At 43.8% G+C, this 26,559-nt stretch overlaps 1 protein-coding gene across 1 annotated transcript in view; it reads left to right on the top strand.

The window, feature by feature from the left end:
* Nucleotides 1-26,559, top strand: part of GMPR (guanosine monophosphate reductase) — a 160,848-nt gene that overhangs the window by 118,133 nt on the left and 16,156 nt on the right. Inside the window, exon 8 of the mRNA XM_030190088.1 lies at nucleotides 24,682-24,841. Within this exon, the coding sequence (XP_030045948.1) occupies nucleotides 24,682-24,841 (160 nt within the window). The remainder of the gene's footprint in view (nucleotides 1-24,681; nucleotides 24,842-26,559) is intronic.

The raw sequence follows: 26,559 nt of genomic DNA on the forward strand, positions 1-26,559 counted from the left end.
TTTGAGGATATCTGGCATACAGGGTAACAGATTTGCAATTTCCCTCTATCTCTCCCCCCCCCCCCCCCCCCCATTTGTTCTTCTGCTTGTGCTTTCGAAAGATGTATATCTCTCTTGGCTTCTTTCAGTTTCATCTGGTATTCCTCTCTGTGTTCCTCTTATTGAGTTTTTCTGTATTTCATGAACGCCAACTCTTTAGCCTTTATTTTCTCAGGCACTTGCTTGGAGAACCATATCGATTTCCTTTTTCTCTTGCTTCTATTTACTCTCCTTACATAAAGGTTAGTAGCCATATTTATAGCTCCTTTCAGCCTGGACCACTGCCGTTCGACTTCTTGTTTATCCTCCCAACTCCTTTCTCCAGGTATTCCCCCATTTTACTAAAGGCAGCATATTTGAAATCCAGGACTTTGAGTTTTGGCTGCCCTCTACTTTAACTGTTATATCAAATCAAACTGTTTGATGATCACTGCTGCCCAGGTGGGCATTCACTCAGACATTAGACACACTTTCCCCATTTGTGAGCATCAGATCCAGTGTCGCTCCTTCCCTTGTGGGTTCTGACACTAATTTGTCTGAGCAGAGCACTTTGAAAGGCATCCACGATCTCTCTACTTCTTTCCGATTCCACAGATGAAACTTTCCAGTTCGCATCCATCAGATTGAAATCTCCCAGCAACAGCACCTCTCTTTTGTTTCCCAACTTTTGGATATCTGTAACCAGATCTTTATCTGAGTTCCTCCACTTGTGTCAGAGGTCTGTAGACAACATCCATGTGGACAGAGGTTCTATCATTTCTTTTCAAGGTGATCCATATTGCTTCTTCCTTTCCCCAGGCCTCTGGCACTTCAGTTGCTGTGATATCGTTTCTCACATACAGAGCTACTCCTCCACCTTTATGACCATCTCTATCCTTCCTAAATAGATTATAGCCTAGTATGTTTGCATCCCTTTCATGGGATCATTGAACCACGTCTCCATGATAGCAACAAGTCTGCCTCTAACATCAGGGCTTGCAGATCATGAACGTTGTTGTTTAGACTGTGAGCATTTGTGGTCATCGCTTCCCATCTACATTTCAGTGGCATTTTTGTCTTCTGTTTAGTTTTATTGTTTGGTTTCACTTCCTGCTGGGTTGGTAAGAAGTGATTTGCTAAGATTGTTGTTTTCATTGCTTTTTTTTTTTTTTTTTTTTACTACTGTCACATCTTGTCTTTAGCTAGAGGTGACCACTGGAATAGACCTGCCTCCATTTGCCACCCCCACTTTTAGTTTAAATGCCTAGAAACATATTGTCTGAATTTCTCACCAAGGATTTTTTTTCTGCCACAGTGAGATGCAGCCCATTAGTACAATATAGTATTTTTGTGCTGATCTGCTGTTAGTAATATATAACCTGTCGTTAAAATTGTCTGTAGATTGGAGGGTGGCCAATGTGACGCCATTTTTTTAAAGGTTCTAGGGGTGATCCAGGAAATTATAGACTGATAATCCTGATGTCGGTGCTGGACAAAATAGTGGAAACTATTATAAAGAATAAAATTACAGAACACTTAGCACCTTTCTGACCTCATGTACAACTTTCTTAAATTAATTCCCTTATTTTCTTACTCCTATTACTCTATCTTGGGAAAAATCCACAATTCCAGGAATAACATGTATAGAATGTTTGTACATTTGGGAAGCTTGCCAGGTGCCCTTGGCCTGGATTGGCCGCTGTCGTGGACAGGATGCTGGGCTCGATGGACCCTTGGTCTATTCCCAGTATGGCATTACTTATGTACTTATGTACTTATCTTACTTATCTATATGTTTCATCTTTGCTTATACCCTATGCTGTCGATTACAATTTTTTATTGTGTATTGTGTTGGCATTGTAATGTAGCATACTATGCCATACTTTGTATTGCTATTTGAATGTTTTACTGCTGTAATTGTCTATTGCTTATGTTTGACTTATTCTTGCTGTACACTTCCTTGAGTGAATTCCTTCAAAAAGGTGGTAAATAAATCCTAATAAATATATAATAAATAAATTAATAAATAAGTAGTGCTACCAGGATGGTTTTAGTACTGTGATAAGGGCAAAAGCCAGAGTGACAGGGATGCAAGATATTACAGTCCTCCACATGTTGCAATAATTGTCGAAAAACCAGACATTCAGTCAAGTTGGGGCCAACATGAGCAGTGTGTATTAGTTTCTGCTCCCTGCCGGTGCAAATCTGCTATTTAAAAGGTATGCGGGAGAGGGGGGATGTTTGAGAGACCATATGGTATGCAGGCGAAAGAAGGAAAGACCAAATCACCTGTGGGGCGGGGCGGGGTTCTTCTGCCCATCCATCTTGGGTACAGGCCCACCCAAAATTGAGTGTCTGGCTATGCCCATGGATCATAAAAATATGTCAGTAAGGTTAAGACACAAAGTTAATTCAGCAAATCTAGGTGTATTTGGTTAAGCCAATTAGTTTCTCCCCTTCAATAGTTTCTGCAATGAGGTGATATTTTCACGCATCCATTTAGTGAAGTGTGATCTGGGGTTTTATGTAGATTCCTCATTAGGTACGAAACAGCATGTATCACATGTTGTCCATGCTTATTCTTGAAACTCCTGAGCAGACTCTCTCTTATCTCTTTCCAACTGCATCATTTGAGTAAACCTGGTTAGAGTATAACAGGAATTCTCTGAATTTTGAAGAGTCTGAACTTCTAATGGTTTGCCATGTGTGAAATGAGATTTCCTTGATAATTTGAAGAAACATCCTGCATTTACTCACAAAACATGTTTTGAAGAATAGATTATATTATATTGGACTTATATCCCACTAATACCATAAATAGTTAAAAACAGGTTACATATTTAATAAGAATGGACCACATGTTCATGTTCTTGAAGTTATTGTCATTTGTATTATATTCTGTACATTATTATGTTTTATTCACTGTATTGTTTGATTGTAAGCCACATTCTTGAGTCTATTTCGGGCTAATGTGGGGTATAAATGTCATGAATAAATAGAATGAATAAATATGCCAACCAGAGATGTTTTATCCCCTTTACAGAGGAGAAATAACTCCATGCTGTGTTTTAAGAATGACATGAAAAATTTAGGTATAGTTGTTGATAATTGTTTGACACTTATTCAGTCAATAAAGGGCACCAATTTTGCAGTAAGGGGTCCTTTTACCAAGCTGCACTAAGCACTAGTGCATGCTTACCGCAGATTAAAAGGGCTTAGCACAGGGCGCGTTCAGGCATCCTGCAGTAAGTTCCAGGTTAGTGAGCGCACACCACACAGTAAAAAATTATTTGTATTCTTACCGTGGAGGGGGTGTGTTGGGGGCAGAAAGTGTGCATGTCTGCGGTAATCAGTGCAGCCACATTGCCACACGCTAACTGATTAACGCATGAGCGCTTATTGTCTATAAAATAGGTAGTGGTAAGGGCTCACACACTAATCTTTTTTAATGGCCACGCCCTAATGGCAACATATTTTTGCTGCTCTAATTGCCTGTTGCTCATGTTTGATCTATTCTTACTGTACACCGCATTGAGTGAATTCCTTCAAAAAGGCGGTAAATAAATCCTAATAATAAATAAATAAACATTAGCGTGTGAAACACTAAATGCTTATGTATAAATTCAGTTTAGCCCTGTGTTCTGAAGACCTCAGCCAAGTGGAGTTGTGGAGCATGCAATTGTTCCAGCAGCCACTCTCCTATCATCACCGGTCTTTGTTCATTTTTTATTATTCTTATAGTATTTATTTACTTTCTTTCATATATAGTCTATAATTTTTGGGCAATTTCAAAACATATTAAAGGCTATAATGATTCCAAATTCTTTTATTTAGCTTGAATGTGTTGGCTCTGGGGCACTTTTAAATTCGACATGAAGTCATGTTTCTCCATCCGGCTGTATCACGGATCCACATTAGCGTGTGGCCATTAATGCAAAAATTTAAAAATTGGCCATTTTACTGTTGCATTAAAATGACCTTAGCACATGGGAAATACCCGCATAAGAGCACACTAAGGGCAAGATTTTGTGTATGGCGCCTAAAAAATCTGCGCAGTAAAGATTTCCACCTAAGGGTATTCTACCTGAGTCCCTGCATGTAGATTTACGTGCACTGGGCCATAATCTGTGCATGTAGATTTTGGAAATGCCCATGAAATGCCCATTTCTGTGCCTATGACCACGCCCCTTTCGAACTGCAGTTCATTACAGAATACACTTAGTGAGTTATGTGCGTAAATTCTAATTACTGCCAATTAGTGCTCATTATTGCTTGTTAAGTGCTGTTATCAATGCTAATTGGCTTGTTAAGTAATTAAGTTACGTGCGTTGTTATAGAATACACTTGGATTTTGGCACAGATCTCTAGGCGACCTATATAGAATTTAGGGGTAAGGCCATTTTTTAGTGCAACTTTGTAAAAGTGCCCCTAAGACATTCAGATTCTGTTATATGTTGACTTAATTTAATTTTGGTACTTATATTCCACTTAACCTGTTTATGTTTATTCATTATTTGATATACTACGTTTACAAAAACAGGTCGAAGTGGTTAACAGCCTATAATAAAAATAAAACCACAAAAGGGTATCAGAAAGGAACTACAGTTTGTCGATTCTATATAGTTCGCCACTATAGAATAGACTGCATCTTCGTTATCCGCGGAATTCCTATGGGCATCTCTAGACAATCCTTGACAGAGCAGTTTTGCGAAACATGAGTTCATGTCGGTACAAGAAGTCTCCTCCAATCTAATATGGGGAAACCATGAATTGAGAAAATATAAAAGAAGAAGCTTTTTAGCTAAGTACTTGAAGTTTGAAAAATAAGCTCTTTTTTCCTAGATTTAAAGCATTGCTTAAGGTCCATTATTTTAGACTGGCTTTTAACGTTTCCTTAGACTAACCTTCACTGGCGGGAGGGCTCTGGTTGGCGATCTATGGGTCCTGTCTGTGACTTGCTCTCTTTACCCTCTGTGTGTCTGTGTTCTTTCCTTTTGACAAACTGTAGTTCCTTTCTGATACCCTTTTGTGGTTTTATTTTAATTATAGACTGTTAACCGCTTCAACCTGTTTTTGGATCAATGACGAATACATGCCCATTCTAAGCAATGCTTGGCTTGATAAATTGAGCCATAGTAGTGGTGACATGTGCATCCGATAGATCTAGTAGTACTATTAGACATATGTTATTTACAAGAAGAATTTGTAATTGGCTTTGAGCTGGGCATTGTTATTGGAAGATATAGGAGCCCCCCTCCATCAAGAAAAGTCACAGATACTGTTAATTCATAGGAATATATGGACACATTTAGCACACGCTTATTTTTAGAGCACGCTAAAAACATTAGTTCACCCATAGTGAGCAAACTTAGGGGAAGGCAGGAAACATAGGGGTCTCTTTACTAAGCCATGGTAAAAAGTGGCCTGCGGTAGTGTGAGTGGGTGTTTTTGGCACGCACTGGGCCATCTTTTACTCTGGCTGGGGAAAAAAGCCTTTTTTAAAGGGGAGCAGTAAGGGCTCATGTGCTACACACATGGTACTCATGCAGTGTGCGCCAATGTGATTGTGCTGCCGATTACCACCGGAAACGCACCCCCCCCCCCTCCCTGGCATAAAATAGAAAAATATTTTCAACTGTGGAAAACAGCACATACAGACTTCTATGGTCTGTGCCCTGAAATGGCAAGGACAAATCAAGGTCAGGTATACATATAAAGTGGCACATATGAGTTTATCATGTTGGGCAGGTTGGATGGACCGTACAGGTCTTTAACTGCTGTCATCTACTATGTTATTTTAATATGTTGGCTACAGCTACAAGAGTGCGGCAAAAATCAACAAAAGCATTCTGTGAAAATCAATTGGCCATTTGGAATTTACAGTAAATAATATTGTTTGTTTTAATATTATTTTAATATTATTTTTAAATTGGTTGTTGCCCCCACATATCTACGGGTTTTTTGTTGTTGTTGTTGTAGAGAGAGCCTGTTGTTAAATATGTACCAGCACACTACTGGTTTCAGTAGTGGAGTGGCCCAGTGGTTTGAGCACCGGTCTTGCAATCCAGAGGTGGCCAGTTCAAATCCCACTGCTGCTCCTTGTGATCTTGGGCAAGTCACTTAACCCTCCATTGCCTCAGGTACAAACTTAGATTGTGAGCTCTCCTGGGACAGAGAAATATCCAGAGTACCTGAATGTAACTCACCTTGAGCTACACCTGAAAAAGGTGTGAGCAAATCTAAATAAATAAAATAAATAATAGGTGCGCCCATTTATGCCATGTCAATAGCAGGTGTAAATGTAGCAATTTGGCATGTAACTTACAGTATTCTATAAGTTGCACTTGTAAATGTGTGACCCACCCATGTGTACACCCCCTTGCACATGCTATGTGTGTCATGCACCTATGTAATAGCATATTGCTGAATGCGCAGCTAGCATTCACACATGTAACTGTAACAATCACATGCATAGTCTATAACTATGGAGAGAACAAGGAGCACAGGAGTTACTCTATACCCAAGGGTAAAGGGGAAGTCAAGGTGGTCTATACTTTCACTCTTTCATATAATCTGCATGTTTGTTGCTTCTTTTTGATTTGGGCCACTTAAAGACTTTCAGCGAACTTTCTTGGTTTACAACAAGCCTTGGACTGGACTTTGACTTTTTGGAAGTGGAAATAAGTGGCAGAGTGAGTGATCCCAGGGTGCAAATGGTCTCCCAGCCTTAGTAAAACCCTTAATCGGGATGGAACTGAGCTGCTGGCAATAACATTTAAAAAGAAAATAGAGTAGCTTTTAAATTAGAATGGGGAGGGGGGAGGAGCTGACAGTCGCTGAGGAGCGCATAGGTCGGAGTGAGGTAACCTTGAAGGATACTATTATAATAGAACATTTAGGGAATCCCAATAGACAGGTTTCAACAAAGGTGAAAGCCAGGAGTGTAGTGTTTTTGAGCAGAGCAAAGGATGCAAATTATCCCTGTCAACTTCTAAGCAGTTTGTAGATGCAAGGAAAAAACACACTTTGAAGTGTTTGGGCCCGATATTCAGCTGCTGTCGGGCAGCACATTTGCCTTATCTGGCAATCGGCATTGAATATCCAGGTTTATTTTTGCCACTAAAAGTTTAACCAGCTATTCTGATATTCAGCTCTAATTGGTTAACTTTTTAGTGGTCAAAGATAGACCTGTTATTTAACCAGCCTATTTTGACCACTCAGTATTGCTGGTTTGGTACTGAATATCTGTGCTTAGCCGAGATATTCAGTAGAATATAGCCAGTTATCTCCTGCTGAATATCCACGGTTAGGCACCTTAATGCTATTTAACTAGCCAGGAGCTATTCCTGGACGGTTAAATAGTTTTGAATATCGGTGAGGGGGGGAGGGTCTATATACAAATGCTAGAAGCCTAAAAAATAAGATAGGAGAATTAGAGTATATAGCACTAAATGAAGAGGTAGATTTAATAGGTATTTGCTTATCTACTTTGTAAACCATTGTGAATTGTTTACGAAGAGTGGTCTATAAAGAATATTAAAATATTGGCACAGCTTGGGCCGTGCCCCGCACCCCGCCATGCTTGCAGGGTCGAAGAGGGGTTCCATGGTCTCCTCGGAGGGCTCCTGGTCCAGTTCGTCAGCATGGCAGGCTGCCGGCACCAAGGCCTCCAGCACTTCGGGGCGCTTATATGACTGCCTCCTATGCTGGCAAGTACCGGCTTCCTTAGGAAGTTCATTTAAAGAGCCAGTGGCAGGAAGGACTGTGGACGCCGTTCATTGACGTCAGCCTGGCAGGCCTATTTCAGGGGCATAGTGAGTTCCTGATGTTGCCTTCGCAACAGGTTGTCTTGCCTGCATTAGTGTTCCTGTCTGCAGCCCTGCCTACGTATTCCTATCTCCAGTCCTGCCTCAGTATGTTCTGGTTCCCAGCCTTCTCCCTGCCTGTCCTCAGCCACCCCCTGTTCCTGCTCCTGTTGAGCCTGTCTCCCCTGGGCTACTCTCTAACTAGCCCAGCTCTCTTAGGTGTGTCTCGCCTGCTGCTTGTCGGGGCCACTTGGCCTCCAGATTGGGTCCCTGTGTTCTCCAACAAATGGTCCAAGGGCTGACCAATCTAGAACTGTGACAGATTGCGAAGGCCATGAGCCCGGGTGAGTCACCAGCCTTGCATCTGCTCCAGCAATTGGCCCCCCAGCTACAGCAACTCTCTGGCTGAGTATGGGATCTGACTACCCGCATGGACCATCTCCAAATGTTGGCAATAGCACAGGCCCCTGCCCCTCCTCCTTCATCCACCAGTTCAATTTCTGTTGTGCCATTCGCAGCATCAGGAGTCCAGCTTGTGGCGCCCCCTTGCTACGATGGGAGTCCTAAAACCTGTACAGCAGGCTTGTCCAACATTTTTCTATCGGGGGCCACATTTTACATTTTGTAATACTTGGAGGGCCAAAACACACACTGTCGTATTTTGCCAAATACACGTGTGTTGGAATGGTACAATATAGGGGGTGAAGTGCTTCTCTGCATAAAGGAAGAAAGGGACTTGGGGGTGATTGTATCTGATGACCTTATTGCTTTTGACTTGTAACCACTTGTAACCTTTCGCTTCTACCTACTCTCCTCTCCTCTTTCCTCTACACATTAATTGATTTGCTTGCTTTATTTTTTGTCTATTAGATTGTAAGCTCTTTGAGCAGGGACTGTCTTTCTTCTATGTTTGTGCAGCACTGCGTACGCTTTGTAGCGCTATAAAAATGCTAAATAGTAGTAGTAGTAGTAAAGTGGCCAAACAGGTAGAAAAAGCGACGGTCAAAGCCAGAAGGATGCTTGGGTGCATAAGGAGAGGGATAGTGCCTTTGTGTAAGTCTCTGGTGAGACCCCATTTAGAGTACTGTGTGCAATTCTGGAGACCACACCTACGGAAAGATATAAACAGGATGGAGTCAGTCCAGAGGGCGGCTACAAAATTGGTAAGCGGTCTTAGACAAAAAAATATAAGGCGAGGCTTATGAACCTCAACATGTATACACTGGAAGAGAGGAGGAAAAGAGGAGATATGATAGAAACATTTTAAATATCACAGGAGCATTAAAGTATAGGAAGAGAGCCTTTTAAAATTAAGGAAAATTCTGCAATGAGGGGGCATACAATGAAGTTAAGAGGAAATAGGCTTAGGAGGAATCTAAGAACGTATTCATTTACGGAAAGACTGGTGGAAGCGTGGAATGGCCTCCCGGTGCGGGTTGTGGAGAAGTGGATTCTGTCAGAGTTTAAGGAAGAATGGGACAAGCATGTGGGATCCCTTAGGAAAAGGAGGAGTTAAGAGTTACAGAAGATGGGAAGACTGGATGGGCCATTTGGCCTTTATCTGCCATCATATTTCTGTTTCTACTGAAATGCTAAAGCAGAGCAAAGAAGCATCTTTCATGTAGAAATACTGTATGTTTCCATTAAAAATCTGATCAGCAGCATTTCACTTAGCACCAGATATCCTAGCAGAAAAGAAAAGCAATGCTATAAAATGAAATATACAGGGTCAATTGACCTTAAACGTGATACTGCCTTGTTGTATTTGGTATTAAGCAGAGTGGTGTCCTTCAGTGAGTCAAGAATGTCAAGGTAACCTTTGACATGCATACATTATTATCACACTACATAATCCCAGTTCTTATTCAATACAATACAGTGCAGCTAGAAATGGAGCACAGTGGGAGACACTCAGGCATCCTGTGGTAAACCAAACCTTTATTTGTCCTGTTTGTCCATCTCAAATAGATTTTAAGCTCTGAGGAGCAGGGACTGTCTCAAACAATCTTCCTTTTTTTTTAATGCATCTCCCAGTCTCACCCACTTTCCTAGCTCATCTCCCCCCCTCTTACTCCAATCCTCAGTTTCCACATTTCTACCCTCTTTTCTCCACAAGGTGTATTCTAAGCATAGGTGTACCATTTGCAAAGCTGCCTTTTCATAGACTCAATGGTTAGTGGCAGGGTGTGTGACTTTTGTGAGGGTGGGTCCCTCAGTAGTCTTGCTAGTTATTCAGGATAGCGTTGAATTTGGGTACTTGCACTTTTTTTGCTTTGCTAGAATTAAAGCACTAGAAGCATATAAACAATAGTGTTTGGCAGATATTCAGTTTGCAGTCATATGGGCTTAGAACAGAATCAATTAACTTTGCAACGTAGTCATTAGATACATTGATAGAGGCACATTTTGAACGTCATCTGTGTGCATTTGGTCAAAGCATTTGAATGATGGACATCCTGTAACTCAGTAGTCTTCACTAATTTTTAAGTCAAGGTTGCGTCCCTGCCTGTGCTCTGAATGTTTCCAGGGCTTCCTGTCCATTTGCTATTTCTTTTCTCTCATGCTTTCTTCTTCACTTTATGCCCTATATCTATCACGTTCAGCTTTCTTCCATTTTTCTGACTCCTTCCCATCTATCTAAGTTTCCACTGAAATCTTCCCCTCCATCCATGTGCAGTCTCTTCCTTCGCCCTCTTCTCTTTCCCTCCATCCATGTGCAGTTCCTCCTTTATCCCTTTCCCTCTATCCATGTGCAGCATTTTCCCCTCTCTCCTCAAACCATGTGCAGTAGTTCTTCCTCTCTCTTTCCTTCGCTTTCTCTTCATTCATGTCCAACAGCTCACCTCTTTATTCCATTCCCTATTTCCAACAATTTTCCCTCTCTGTTCCCTGCCACCCCTGCGTTCTGGAATTGTTCACTTACTCTCTCCCTCCTTCCCTGGGTCCAGCATCCTATGTTCTGGACTCATTCATTCTTTGCCTCCCTCTGTGGATCCAGCATCCAACCCCCTTGGCGCCATGGTCTGGTACCTCTCCCTACCTCTGTGGTAATAGCCACTCATGTGTCTTCACCAGCAGCGATTAAGCAAGGCAGTCCTGCCAACCCTGAAGGCCTTCCTTCTGCTGGAACTTCCTGTTGCCAGGTGGGTGGAACACAGCAGAAGGGAAGTCCCCACAGCCTGGCTTTATTGCTGTCAGCAAAGGCATAGAAGTGGTTGTATGGGGTGTGGAGGGAGGGAGGTACAGAGAGATGCCAGACCTGCAGGAAGGGTGGAAGGGAAATGAGAGGCCCAGCATTAGGAGCAAGACTTGCCAAGGCCACCCCCCCCCCCCCAAAAAAAAAAAAAAAAAAACCTCAGAATGAGAGCAGGGGTCATCCCAAAAGTCCTTGGGGCCCACATAATCCATCAGCTGAAATATATTCCTTTTGGTTGAAAATCAAGAAATGGATAACTGTCTCAAAGGAACATAATGTTTTTATTTATTCCCTTCTAAGGTATCAGAGGATCATGGTGATCAAGTAGCAAATCATTGTTAAAATGTGACTAAGTTTTCAAAGGAGTATAAGAAATGGCTAACACGTGGTCCTGTCTGATGATATTACTGTGATGTCATCATTTTATAACAATTCTTTTAGTATTATGTGATATGTGAGATATGTCATAGTACAGAGAGGCACAGTCATTTCTGAGCAACCTTCCTTCTGCAATTTAACAGCTAGAAATGATATCAAGCTGTCAGCTGAGATAAAGAGCTTGTAAGAGAAAGAAAGGTACATGAAGGGCAAGCTAATTTAGCATTTTAATTTACAAGAAACAGATGCCTTCAGATTTTTTATATCCCCATTTTTGCAATATATGCCCTTCCACTAACATGCATTAAGCACTTAATACAGGAAATAGCATATGCTAACAGTTAATGCATACTTAGTGCAGTTAATGCTTGATACTTGATGCAGTGGTTCTGAACCTGTGGTCGGCAGACCCCTAGGATTCTATGAGACCATTATAGATGGTGCATAGCACACAAAGAACAGATAAAAACTCTTTTCATGTTACTTTAATCATTGTGAGCAGAATACAGAGGCTGCTGTAGAGACAGGATTAGCAGTGGCTGGAGGAGACTGCCTGGATGGAGAGAGAGAGACTGGTGGGTACTGATTGGGGGACAGCGAGATTGGTGGAGACTGGATGAGGGAGGGAAAGAGATTGGTGGAGACTGGAAGGGGAAGGGAGATAAAGAGAGTTAGTGGACAAGTAGCCTAATGGTTAGTGCAGTGGATTTTGATCCTGGGGAACTGGGTTCAAGTCCCACTGCAGCTCCTTGTGACCTTGGGCAAGTCACTTAACCCTCCATTGCCCCAGGTACCAAACCTTAGATTGTGAGACCTCTAGGGACAGAGAAAGTACCTGCATATAATGTGTACAGTGCTGCATATGTCTAGTAGCGCTGTAGAAATGATTAGTAGTAGTAGTACTCTGCCCATGCTCCTTCCAGATTGTTCCCATGTGCACCCCATGTGCACGCCTACTGGCAAAGTACACATTATCAAGGGCGGATTGAGAGTGGGCTGGGCCCCCCGCCCAGCCACTGCCTAACGCCCCCTACCGCTGCAGCTGACACCTCCACCATCCCGGTACTTTCCTGCCCACTGCGCTGCCACTATTCCCCCACCTGCAGATGCAAATTTCAAAAACTGACACATTTCAATCACTATACTATAGGTTAACAAATAAAATGGAAAATATGATGATACCATTTTATTGGACTAAAAACATTTTTCAGTTAGCTTTCAGAGGCCAAAACCTCAGGTCAGGATCAGTGGCTTAGCTATGGGGGGGCCAGGGGAGGAACCTGAGCCCCCCCAATTGGCTCTGGGGCCCACGGTTTGGCTGGCAGGGGTCCTCGCACTTGCCTCCTCTCTCCTGTTTCTAGTCGCGCAGTGCATGTTCTTGTTTTAATGAAACTGAGCATGCTCGCATATGCTCATTTTCATTAAAATGAGTGTGCAGTGCACAGCACACTGAAAACAGGAGATGAAGCAAGTGCGAGACCAGCGTGGCACAGATAAACCCTTCAGCTGGTGGGGGTTGGGGATCCCCACCAGCAAAGGTACCTTGTGGCGGTGGCAGTGGAGAGGGGGGGTCGGAATGGGAGGGGGAGGCGGGTTAAATGTGCCCGCCCTCTTTGGGCTATGGCCCCCCCCCCTTCGGCCGAAGTCTGGCTACGCCCCTGGTCGGGACAGTATACTTCTGTTAAGGTATTCTGCTGTAACGTGAGAAAGGAGGGTTGGTCTCCAAACATTAGTCAAAAATGTATTAAAATTAGTCCAATAAAGATATTACCTTATTTCCATTTTCTACATTTATTAACACAGCTACCACACTACTTTATCATAGACTAAAAATAAAATTCATTTTTTCCTACCATTGTTGTCTGGCCTTTTTCTAATTGTGTTGGTCCCAGTCTCCTGTTTCTTTTTTCTTCGATCTCTTCTTAACTCTCACCAGCATCTGCCCCTCTCTCTCCCCCCCCCCCCTTTTCATCCAGCATCTGCACTCTCTCTCTCTCTCTCTCTCTCTCTCCTTCTCTCCTTTCCGTCCATCGTCTGCCCCCTCTCTCCTCACTTCCATCCAGAGTCTCTCATCGTATCTAGTTCAGAGAGCAAAATCTGAACTAGATACGAAGGGACTTGACATTCCTGACACATCGAGTACAACTTTCCTCGAACCAAACGGATTGCTATTGAACTTTATAGGAAAGAAGTTTTGGTCTTTGAACACACCAGACCCCTGACACAGGCGCTAGGCGCCGAAACATGGCCTGTGTTGGGTCTATCTTGGAATATCAACAGTTGTTAATAAAGAATCGTGCCCCATTTTCCTAAGGCTCTTGGTGCTTCTGTGGTTTTCCAAATAATTTTCCCAACAGTACAGTGAACGAGTTGATAATTGTTGTTGGTGGATAGCCCATTAAACAGGAGGGGTAAGGGTCCAAAATACAGTATGAGGAAGAGGATCTCTTCAATAACAATTTAACCTGTTCTTGATAAATTGAGGAAAAACTCTCCTATATCCTATTGGAGACTATTCCTTGACAGGCAATTTCTAGCTGGATGTTGACCAGTTTAGATGGCGAACACTTGGTCTTAACAACAAAAGTGGAGAAACTAGATCCGCTATGTGGGTAAATAAGGAGGAACAACAAAAAAGTAGTGAGATCAACACAACACTTCCAAGACACCATGGAATTGAGGAATGGATAAAAATACTTTATTAAAAAATAAAAAAACAAACTCAAAAGACACTTGGACTTGACATCTGCCCTGATGTTAATAATCTTACCCAAGAAACAAATCACAAACTGTTCTGCTGATGAATACCTATGATCACTGGATATAATATGTGCTGTAGATGATAAGGTTGAAACAAGACTAAATAATCATTTCTGATTTTTGTCACATTTTTTCCTACTAAACCTAAGAAATAAGATTTTTTTACTTGGATTGGAGCAGTGGCGTAGCAGGGGAGGCTGCCACCCGGGGCGGGGCAGTTCACCGTTGCATCCCCCCCGGGTGCAGCACGATGACATCCCCCCCCCCTTGGCGCATCGACACCCCCCTCCCCCCGACCAGCTCCCGCACCCTACCTTTAAAAAGAATATCGGAATCTGAGGCGCAGCGCCTCGCGCCTGCCTTGCACGTAAAAGAAATATGGACCGTCGGGCCTTCTCTCGCTCTGTCTGTCCCGCCCTTGTGGAAATAGGAAGTTGCGTCAGCGGAGGGTGGGACAGATAGAGTGAGGGAAGGCCTGACGGTCCACATTTCTTTTATGTGCAGGGCAGGCGCGAGGCGCTGCACCTCGCCTGGGATTCCGATATTCTTTTTAAAGGTAGGGTGTGGGAGCTGGTCGGGGGGGGGGGGTGTCGATGCGCCGAGGGGGGGAGCTGGCAGGGAGCCCCCCCCCCGAGCTGACACCCGGGGCGGAACGCCCCCCCTTGCTACGCCACTGGATTGGAGAATACGTGTAAGGACTCTGAGATTTGAGCTCTGTATTTGGTTTTATTGGTTACAGTCCACTCCTCTGCCACTTAATTTTGGGGGCGATGCCCTAAATAGGTTGAGATCTTTACTGAAAGACCATAGCTTCTCTGTTAAGCAGAAATCTTGGTTATTCAAATTTCATTCTCTTTCTGGTGAAATGGCACAGGGCTGAATTGTAGCCCACATTTTAATTTGTTTCTGGGTCCCCAGGTCTAAAGTTTTGGTATTAATGGGTACTTTACATGGATGGTATACAACTAGTTATATATGTTACAGTATCTTCTCCTGATTTTACTAATTGCACCCCTTGTTTGGATTGTCTCCTTATTCAGAAGGTAAAACTCAATTACCAAAAATCTGAAGCACTCCCTTAATTAAATAATCTCTAGTCCCTGGATTTGGCCTTAAATGTTGCATTGTGACTTGCACTCTTTGTGGCCTGCATCCTTTGTTTTATGTTTTTGTTTTGGAAATTATCATTTTTTTTAACTGATTTGCTGCCTCAAGGAAAGACTGTGTATCAAATGATTCAGGTAAACTCACCTACTTCATTTCATTCCTGCCTTTCCAGTAGTGTCACCTTTTTGAACTACCATGTTTAGATGTATTTAGAAAGAGCAATAATAGAAGAGAAGATTTTATAATCGCTGCCACTAATCTGGTACATGCCTTGGTTAATTGGAGAAATCAGATGTAGGGAAGGTTAGGGGGAAATTGTGGGGATGGTAGTTGATAAGGAGTTTCAGAAAAGGGAAGATATGTGCTGCAAGAGAAAAGAGGTAAACTTGAAAGAAATGAGGAAACTTAGGTGCTCATTTCCAAAGCAGATGGATGTCTTAAAATGCCTTAAAAAACAGTTCATCTGCTAAATACGTCCAAATCCTGATTTTGGAAAGTCATAATTTGGATGTTTCACGCTGCAGTTTGTCCAAATAGCAAGGGTTTGTGTTGTTGTGGGGACTCAAAAGTAGGACATCCCAAAGGTATTTTCAAATGGGAAGAAAGATCCATGTCTAAAAAGGACTTGTTATCTAGACCTGTTTCAGTCACATTCAAGTTTTTAAAAGTTGCTCTAATTGAGCAACTGACCACTGGAGGGAATAGGGCATGACCCCTCATTAATCCCTCAGTGGTTGTTGTCCCTTCCCTCTCCCCTGAAAGTGAAACGGGAAAGGAAAATCAGGCTGTATGTCAACTGTAGGTATTATGCCCATTCTGAACAAAGCAGTAAGAGGTCAGAGGAGTAGCCGAGTAGTTAGTGCAATGGATCCTGAGGGTCTTTTACTAAGGCGCACTCACGTTTTAAGCGCGTGCTAAATTGTGGGCGTGCTAAATGTTAGAGATGCCAATGCATTCCTATGTGTGTCTCTAATGTTTAGCGTGCCCACAATTTTAGTGCGAGCTAAAAACGTGAGCGCACCTTAGTAAAAGACGCCCTATAAACCTAGGGACCCAGGTTCAAATCCTATTTCAACTTTTTTTAAAATAATAATTCTGAGCCTTCTAGAAACAGAAAAATACCTTCTGTACCCAGGGCCATTGAGGGGGGGGGGCCTGGGCCTCCAAGGTGGGCCCATCGCCAGGGTCTCTCTCTCCCTCTCCTGCTCCTGACGGGACCTGAGCGATCACATCCCGACAGGAGTAGGAGAGAGAAAACACCGGCGCTGCAGCCGGGCCCCCCTTGGAGGCTGGGGAGGACCCAGAGGAGCAGACACTGCAGGTCTTCCTCCATCGTTGCTCTTCTGCCCAACTGAGCAGCTGCTTTTCTTCTCAGGCACGCATGCTCGGTTTTGAAACCGAGCCTGCCCTGAGAGAAAAAGCAACCTCAGGGGCAGGCAATCGGCAGAAGAGCAGTGCTGGAGGAAGACGTCTTTAGCTTCCTGGCGGGGCCTCAGGATCCCCGCCATCCAACAAGGTATTTCAATTGCGGCAGTGATCTGGGGGCGGCAGCGGCAATGTGTGTGTGTGGGGGGGGGGGGGGGCCTGCCCCGCCCCGGGCCCGGTTCAGTATCTCAGCAGCCCTGGTCTGTACCTAAATATTTAAGACACCTGGAAGCCAGAAAGCTATTGAAGTGGTGTACATGCAGGTACAGTAGGTATTTTGCAGGTCCTGGAAGGATCACATTAAAAAAAATTATTTATAGAATTTAAAACATAATTATCACAAGTAATCTTGCTTGCAGCAAAATAGAAAATACAGGGAAAAGTAATAATAAAAATCAAGAAAAATAAATAATATTACAAAAAAAAAAAACAAATCTCTGACATTTAAATTTAGCCCAACAAGAGTACATAATTAAGTAAACAGAAAAGAAAGAAAAAGGCTTAGGAGGACATACTATATATGGTGCCTAAAAAATTGGCACTGAAATCAGTGCAGACTAAGCGTATTCTATAATTGTCATCTAGATTTAGGCACTGATTAAAGAATATGCTTAGTTGGTAGTTCAGAGCCGATATCTGTGCACATCCATTTATGCCAATGAAACCCTGGTGTAAATCTCAGCGCATAGATTTTGGTGCACTGGTCCATATTCTATAACTAGGCGTCTAAATTTTGGAATGTCCATGAAACACCCATTTCATAACCACACTCCTTTTTGTCTCCGCGTGTTAGAAGTTGGCGCACATCATTACAGGATACACTTAGCGAGTTATGTGCCTAAATTCTAATCAGTGCCAATTAGTGTTCATTATTGCTTGTTAAGTGCAGTTATCAGCAGTCATTAGCTTGTTAAGCCGATTAAGTTATGCATGGTGTTATAGAATCTGTGTTGATTTTGGCTCCTAAATCTGAGTGCACTATATAGAATCCGGGAGTTAATGGCTAACTACTTCCCTAAATCGTACAAATCTCTAACTAGAGGTTTCGACAACAGGCAGAGCGGGTGCTATGAACAACTTCTTTAAATCAAGAAACAAACATAATTGGTTTGGTAAAAAGAAAATGTACTGAGCATTCAAATATTTCATCAAACACTTGCAAGGATAACATAAAAAGAATGAAGCACCCAAGGAAACTTGCATCTCCCCTGTGTGGCACTAGCCTCATCAGGATATTGCAAATTCGGATTACAAAAGTATAGTCTCAGTACAGCATTTAAACCTTGTTTCAAGACGAAGCTCCCCAATAAGGTAGCTCTTTCCTGTATTTATTCAGCAGAAGATTCCAGTATTATAGAACTATCAATAACTTGTTGAATATTAGATTGAGTATTAATTCTTCTCTGAGGCAAATAGTAGACCATATTAACTGGAAGAAATGTTGTATCTCCCATGCCAAAAGCTTGTACCAAAAAATTACATAGTAACATAGTAGATGACGGCAGAAAAAGACCTGCACGGTCCATCCAGTCTGCCCAACAAGATAACTCATATTTGCTGCTTTTTGTGTATACCCTACTTTGATTTGTACCTGTGCTCTTCAGGGCACAGACCGTATAAGTCTGCCCAGCACTATCCCCGCCTCCTAACCACCCGCCCCTCCTCCCAACCACCGGCTCCGGCACAGACCGCACAAGTCTGCCCAGCACCATCCCCACCTCCCAACCACCAGCCCCGCCTCCCAACCCCGGCACAGACCGTACAAGTCTGTCCAGCACTATCCCCGCCTCCCAACCACCAGTCCCGCTGCCCACCACCGGCCCTGGCACAGACCGTACAAGTCTGTCCAGCACTATCCCGCCTCCCAACCACCAGCCCCGCCTCCCGATCCTGACTAAGCTCCTGAGGATCCATTCCTTCGGCACAGGATTCCTTTATGCTTATCCCACGCATGTTTGAATTCCGTTACCGTTTTCATTTCCACCACCTCCCGCGGGAGGGCATTCCAAGCATCCACTACTCTCTCCGTTACTATGTTACTATCCTGCTTATAATCGAACGAGAAAAACGCCCAAGTTCCGACCTAAATCGGGAGATGGGCGTTTTTCTCACAAAAACAAATAAAGCGGTATAATCGAAAGCCGAACTTTGGACGCTTTCAACTGCACTCCGTCGCGGATGCGGACAAAGTTGACGGGGGCGTGTCGGAGGCGTGGTGAAGGCGGAACTGGGGCGTGGTTATCACCCGAACAGAGATGGGCGCCTTTCGCCGATAATGGATACGTTTGTAGCTAGAATTTAGGGCACTTTTCCTGGACCCTGTTTTTTTCACGAATAAGGCCCCAAAAAGTGCCCTAAATGACCAGATGACCCCCAGAGGGAGTCGGGGATGACCTCCCCTGACTCCCCCAGTGGTCACTAACCCCCTCCCACCACAAAAAAATGATGTTTCACAACTTTTTACTTTCACCCTCAAATGTCATACCCTCCTCCCAAGCAGCAGTATGCAGGTCCCTGGAGCAGTTGTTAGGGGGTGCAGTGGACGTCAGGCAGGTGGACCCAGGCCCATCCCCCCCCTACCTGTTACAATTGTGCTGCTTAATGCTTAGTCGTCCAACCCCCCCAAACTCACTGTACCCACATGTAGGTGCCCCCCTTCACCTCTTAGGGCTATAGTAATGGTGTAAACTTGTGGGCAGTAGGTTTTGAGGGGGATTTGGGGGGCTCAACGAAGGGTGCTATGCACCTGGGAGCTCTTTTACCTTTTTTTTTGTTTTTGTAAAAGTGCCCCCTAGGGTGCCCGGTTGGTGTCCTGGCATGTGAGGGGGACCAGTGCACTATGAATCCTGGCCCCTCCCACGAACAAATGCCTTGGATTTATTCGTTTTTGAGCTGGGCGATTTCATTTTCCATTATCGCTGAAAAGCAAAAACGCCCAGCTCACACCTTGGCGAATAACACATGGGCGTCTATTTTTTTTGAAAATACGGTTCACTCCGCCCCTTCACGGACCCGTTCTCGGAGATAAACGCCCATGGAGATAGGCGTTTCTGGTCGATTATGCCCCTCTATGTATGTTACATTAGCTTGTTAAGCCGATTAAGTTATGCATGGTGTTATAGAATCTGTGTTGATTTTGGCTCCTAAATCTGAGTGCACTATATAGAATCCGGGAGTTAATGGCTAACTACTTCCCTAAATCGTACAAATCTCTAACTAGAGGTTTCGACAACAGGCAGAGCGGGTGCTATGAACAACTTCTTTAAATCAAGAAACAAACATAATTGGTTTGGTAAAAAGAATATGTACTGAGCATTCAAATATTTCATCAAACACTTGCAAGGATAACATAAAAAGAATGAAGCACCCAAGGAAACTTGCATCTCCCCTGTGTGGCACTAGCCTCATCAGGATATTGCAAATTCGGATTACAAAAGTATAGTCTCAGTACAGCATTTAAACCTTGTTTCAAGACGAAGCTCCCCAATAAGGTAGCTCTTTCCTGTATTTATTCAGCAGAAGATTCCAGTATTATAGAACTATCAATAACTTGTTGAATATTAGATTGAGTACTAATTCTTCTCTGAGGCAAATAGTAGACCTTATTAACTGGAAGAAATGTTGTATCTCCCATGCCAAAAGCTTGTACCAAAAAATTCTTCCATGTAATCATTGGAGTTTGTCCAGAAACCTTAGGGAAATTCAAAATTCGTAAATTTAAATGTCTGAGGTAATTTTTGACTTGCTCCAATTTTCTATGCATCATAAGTTTATCCTTAACCAGCCCACTAACCACCTGCTGATTTTCTTGAATTTTGACCTGCACCTCTGATATATCATGCTGCAGCTTTTGGGTTGTAACTTTCTGCTTCTGAGACAATTGCCCAACAGTGTTAACCAAAGAAGATAAATCCAAAGAACATTTGGTAATCACAGAGTCCATTTTCACCAGCATATGCCAAATTGTATGCAAAGAGACGTCCGTACCTGGTAGAAATGACAACATACCTGAGGTAGCAGAGGGTTCCTACATCCTACTTCTAGAACTGGCAGCAAAAGCTAACAATGCTGAGCCACCATCACTCTGCTCTGGTTGCTGTGAGGCAGTTTCCCCTCTTCCAGAAACTGCCTGTTCTCTTCCCAGTGCCAAGTGCTATTCCTGAACCTCTGGAGTTGTTCCCGCAGGTGCTGACGCACAAACGCTACTGCTTCCGGGGTCAAATCAGAGGAACTGGAAATGGTGTGCGAACCCGGACTGGGAACACTCCCCCCTCCAAGCAATGCCATTACTCCACCAGTGGCAACCGCAGCAGAAGATTGGCCCTGGGAATCCACAGGAAGAGGTTGGGCATATTGTTGGATGGTCTACTGAGTTAAACCCGCTGAATTCTGCTGAGCCGGATAGGTCAGAACCTTACCTCAACATTTTGAAGCCATTTAGGAAAACTAAACAATGGTAAAGATCTGCAGGAGCTTCTCACGTGCCTCAATATGCTGCCGCCATCTTGACTCTGCCCTCCAGGATCACATTTATAGTAGGGTTTGAATCTGTGTCCCTTGGTTACAGTCCACTACACTACAGGGGCGTAGCAATTTCAGCTCTGGCCCGCCCACTCCCATTGCCGGCCACTGCTGCTTTTCCTGTTGAGCAGCAGGGCCGGCGCTACAAAAAGAAGAAGCGCTCAGCTGACTGAGCTGAGCGCCGCCGCCAATGTTAACAACGAGAAAAAATGTTTAAAAAAAAAGCGCGGCACCGCAGGCAGCCTCGAAGCATGGCTGCTGGCTCTGCAGGCTCCTCCCGTCTCTTACGTCACTGCTCCTTGAGCGAAGCAGGGGCAGTGACATAAGAGATGGGAGGAGCCTGCAGAGCCAGCAGCCAATGCTTCGAGGCTGCCTGCGGTGCCGCGCTTTTTTTTTTTAAACATTTTTTTCTCGTCTTTAGCGTTGGTGGTGGTGCTCAGCTCAATCAGCTGAGCGCTTCTTCTTTTTGTAGCAGGGGCTGGCTGGCTGGCCTGAATCGGGTGGGCCTGAATCGGGAGAGGGAAAACGGATGGCAGGATGGGGACTGGGGAGAAAGAGGGAAAACGGAAGGATGGGGAGAGAAAGAGGGAAAACAGATAGGAGGATGGCAGAGAAAGAGGGAAAACGGAAGGATGGGGAGAGAAAGAGGGAAAACAGATAGGAGGATGGCAGAGAAAGAGGGAAAATGGAAGGATGGGTAGAGAAAGAGGGAATACAGATGGAAGGATGGCAGAGAAAGCGGGAAAACAGAAGGATCGGGAGAGAAAGAGGGAAAACAGACGGAAGGATGGCAGAGAAAGAGGGAAAACAGAAGGATCGGGAGAGAAAGAGGGAAAACAGACGGAAGGATGGCAGAGAAAGAGGGAAAACGGAAGGATGGGGAGAGAAAGAGGGAAAACAGACGGAAGGATGGGGAGAGAAAGAGGGAAAACAGACGGAAGGATGGGGAGAGAAAGAGGGAAAACAGACGGAAGGATGGCAGAGAAAGAGGGAAAACGGATGGAAGGATGGCAGAGAAAGAGGGAAAACGGATGGATAGGGAGAGAGACACTGGATGGAAGGATGGGAGAGAAAGAGGGGAGATGGATGAAAGGATGCAGAGAGAAAGGGGAGAGACTGGAAGGATATGGAGAGAGAAGGGACACTGAACAGAAAAGGGTAGAGAGATAGACACTAGTTAGAAGGAGGGAGAGGGAGACATTAGATGGAAGGATCAGGAGAGAGGGTAGATGGGTGGAAGGATGGGGAGAGAAAGAGGGAAGACGCTGGATGGAAGGGTAGGGAGAAAGAGGTGACACGATGGAAGGATGCAGAAAGAAAGAGGGGAGACTACTGGAAGGATGTGGAGAGAGAGGGGAGACACTGGAAGGATGGGGAGAGAAAGAAGAGAGCTGCTGGATGGAAAAGGAGAGTAGTGAAAGACTGGAGAATAAGAGGAAGGGGCATGGGGAGAACAAGGGTGAGAAAAAGATGAAAAGCCATAAGTAGATGAAGGAAATTAAAGAATGGGTAGTAAGAATGAATTAAATCTGGACAGAGAGAGAGAGGCAGAAAAATATTGAAGAAAGCAAAGAAAAAGGAGAGAAAAATGACAAATGGCCAGGAAACCCTGGCAGAAGAGTTAAGCGAAAACGAAGGAAAGCAGAATCTAGAGACTGGGAGCAACACAATGAGAAAAAGTAAATGGCCATACAACAAAGGAAAAGAAAATATTTGTATTTTTAATTTAGGATAAAGTAATATGGTGTTAATAAAGTTTCAGAGACCAATACTTCCTTCCTTAGGTCAGGAGAGGATAATGTAACAGCATTATACTGACCTGAGGCAGGAGGTTTTGGCCTCTGAAAGCTCACTGAAAAGGATGTTAGGCTATTAAATCAATTGTCTGAAATCTGATGCACTGAAAAGCAGCACTTTACCCTGTGTGACAAATGTATCTGAGTGTGACTACATTTTGCTGGGGGAGGGGGGTAGAGAGAAAATTTTGTGCCCACCCACTTTGGGTTCAGGCCCACCCAAAATTGGCAGTCTGGCTACGCCACTGCTACACTAATCAGTGGGCTATTCCTCTGTTCTGCAAGGATGTCTGTGTAGCCATATTTTTGAAAATGCAGCCAGACAGATGTTCATGTCCCTGTTTTTTTTTGTCGTTAAAAAGTTGGACGTTTCACTTTGGAAAATAGCTATTCATTTTGGAAGTTTTCAGTGCAAAAGTATCCATCTCACAGCCACAATCAAACAGGAATCTAGATGCTTTTCCTGTTTGATTATGGCTATGAGATGACCGTTTTTGTTTTGTTTTTTTACTTAAACGTTCTTTTGAAAATGACCCTCCATGTGCAAGAGGTTGATTTATATATTTATAAATATATTTCTTGAAGTTTGAGGAGGTGCTATATCCAGTGCATTTTTTCTAGCAAAAAAGGTTTCAGCACTCAAATGCCAGACCATCCTTCAGGGCTGGGGTGATCATTGAGAGACCCACCCCACAATAGCCAGGCTCCCTGCAACCAGTCACAGAATCTATGACAAGGCAGAACTGGTGTGTAGAGCCTGAGCTCTTTCATTAAAACTTAGTGACCATGGGTCAATTTTAGCAGACAATGGAAAAGGTGCCGGTACGCAGTACCCCCAAGAACCCCCTCAAAAAAAGCCCTGGGTATATCTCTCCAAACCTCAAGAGAACACCTGAAGCAGATTAAGAGTGGTAGGAAGACAAGCCAGTGAAGAAAGATGGAGAACATGAATAGGACACGATTGGATAAAAGAGATGGTAGTTGAGACATGAGAGATGGAGGTAGAGACTAAGAGGGTGAGATGGCAGAAATGAGAAGAGAGAGATGGGGAAAAGTTGGGAAGATAGATAGAAGTGAGGGTGGTAAATGAAATAGGATTGATATTGTTACTGGCAGTGGAGATGGGTTGATCTAAGTAAATCCACATACCACAATCTTATTTCTAATTAAATTGATGTGTCTGCATAATTATCACAAAATTAATTATGACCTATGAATTGAGGTATTCTGCTGGACCATTTCATAACCTTCTCTCATTTGATTGTTTAGCTTATCCCATTATCTTGCTCACTCTCTCTCTCAGTGTACAGTGATAGTAATTTTCTCTTTGCTCAGTCTTGATTCATGATCACCCAGCCTGGGAGGAAAGAGAAATTGGGAAAAAGGAAATGACTTTGGGAAAGGGGGGAAGTTCATTGTTCTTCTACTTCCTGAGGCAGTTGTCAAGATCAAAGTGAACATCAATACTCCAATGTACATGTAGTATTACTATATAATTATATATTGTATTGTATGAATGAATGTTATGAAATGAATTTTTATTCTTGTTGTAAGACACTTTGGACAAGCTGTTGCCTTTGATAAAGGTGGGGTATATAGAATACATGTGTGGTTAATTCACTGTTCTGTTTTCTTTTTTTGTGTGTTTTTGCCTTCCTTTATCCTGGGAGTCCAGGAGCTGGAGCTGATTTTGTAATGCTTGGGGGGATGTTTGCAGGCCATGACCAGTGTGCTGGAGAGGTCACTGAAAAAAATGGCAAGAAGGTGAAGATCTTCTACGGGATGAGTTCTGATACAGCCATGCAAAAGCACGCAGGGCAAGTGGCTGAATACAGGTAAGAAATACAGGACCATTAGCATTGTGTATACTGTAATACAGATGAAATAAGACGTGTGCACATTTTATTTAACTGTAAAAGTCTAATTATTAGAATCTCTAAGCAGAATTTACCTTTTCTTTTTCTTGGGTGTATTCTCCATCTTTCATAATATCTTTTAGCAACTCTACTTTTATCAACCTAAAGAGAAAAATGAGTCCTAGATCATGTAAATAAAAGCCACATTGTCTCTCCTTATTTATGTTTGGAAACACAATTCAGGCTATCCCAGAGACATAGCTCAGAGCAGTCGTAGATGATGTCAGTAGAACTGGAGCAGTAGTGTTCTTATGGTGGCTGCCACCCAAGGCGGATCGCCGCTGCCCCCCCCCCCCCCCCCCCCCCCGGCGCATCACCTCCACCCCCTCCCTAGCACTTCACCTCCTGGGGGTGCAGAGAGCAGTTGCGCAGCTGTCAGTTGCGCCGGTTCCCTGCCCCAGAACAGCAAGTAAGATCAAAGGGAGCAGGGAACCGGCGGAGCCAACAGTCATGCAGCTGCTCCCTGCACCCCCTTGCAGCATGCACCTGGGGCGGACCACCACGCCCTTGGTATGCCACCAGACTGGAGTACTGTAGTCTACCTAGTATGCCCATTTCTACCTGCCTGCTATGCTGCCATGGGCAGGGGCGGCCTAAGACAATCTGCCACCTGAAACAAGGAATGAGCTGCTGCCCCAGCTCTTCCTCTGCCACCCCCACCCCCCGCCACGATCTGACATCTCCCCCCTTCCTTCCCCAACCCCCTTCCACAAACGTATCTTTTCTTTTCTCATTTTTCTAAAGGCGGAGGTGGTGGAGGTGATGGCAATGATTCATATAGGCTCGCCCTGTTGCCAGTCCCAGCCCCTTCTCTGTACTGTGGCCCGAGTTAGATCAGAGAGGCAGCTGCAGTAGAGAAGGCACCAGGACTGATGGCATGGCAGCCTATGGGAATTGCTGCTACTGCCACTGCCACCTTTTAAAAAAGAAAAGGTACGTTCGAAGAAGGAATTTGGGGAAGGAAGGGTGAGGGGGGGGGTGATGCTGCCTCAGAAGAGTGCTGCCTGAGGCCCTCGCTTCAAGTGGCCTAATGGAGGGCTGCCACTCACCCTGAGTCTTACTTGATCTCTGGTCTTCTGTTTCCTTCTTGCTCCCTTCACCTCAAAGGTTCCTTCATGTCTCTGCCATGCACGTCTGAATTGTGCCACTCTTTTGGCTCCCAGCACCTCTGTTTTCAAATAAATAGTCTGTGGGCTCAGTGAAGAAAATATTCCTTGTATTCTATTCTATTCTGGATATTTTTAGTCTGCCCACTCCCAAAAAATTCTAGGGCAGTGCTTCTCAACCCAGTCCTTGAGACATACCCAGCCAGTTAGGTTTTCAGGATATCCAAAATGAAAATCCATAAGATAAATTTGCATGCACTATCTGCATTTTACGCAAATCTGTCTCATGCATATTCATTATGGGTATCCTGAAAACCTGACTAGCTAAATGAGTCCCATGGACTGGGTTGAGAACCACTGTTCTAGGGAGATTAACTATAAAGAAATCAACTAAGATTTGAGAATTAACAATCATACTTGAATAGCAGGCATAGGATTACAATATCATCAGGCCCCCCCCCCCCCCCGCCCCGCCTTTGATTTAGCTGAGTTTATTCTATGGGGGAAAAACACTACCTTCTGGAACCTTAT

The sequence above is a fragment of the Microcaecilia unicolor genome, chromosome 1, assembly GCF_901765095.1.
Source record: "Microcaecilia unicolor chromosome 1, aMicUni1.1, whole genome shotgun sequence".
NCBI lineage: Eukaryota > Metazoa > Chordata > Amphibia > Gymnophiona > Siphonopidae > Microcaecilia > Microcaecilia unicolor.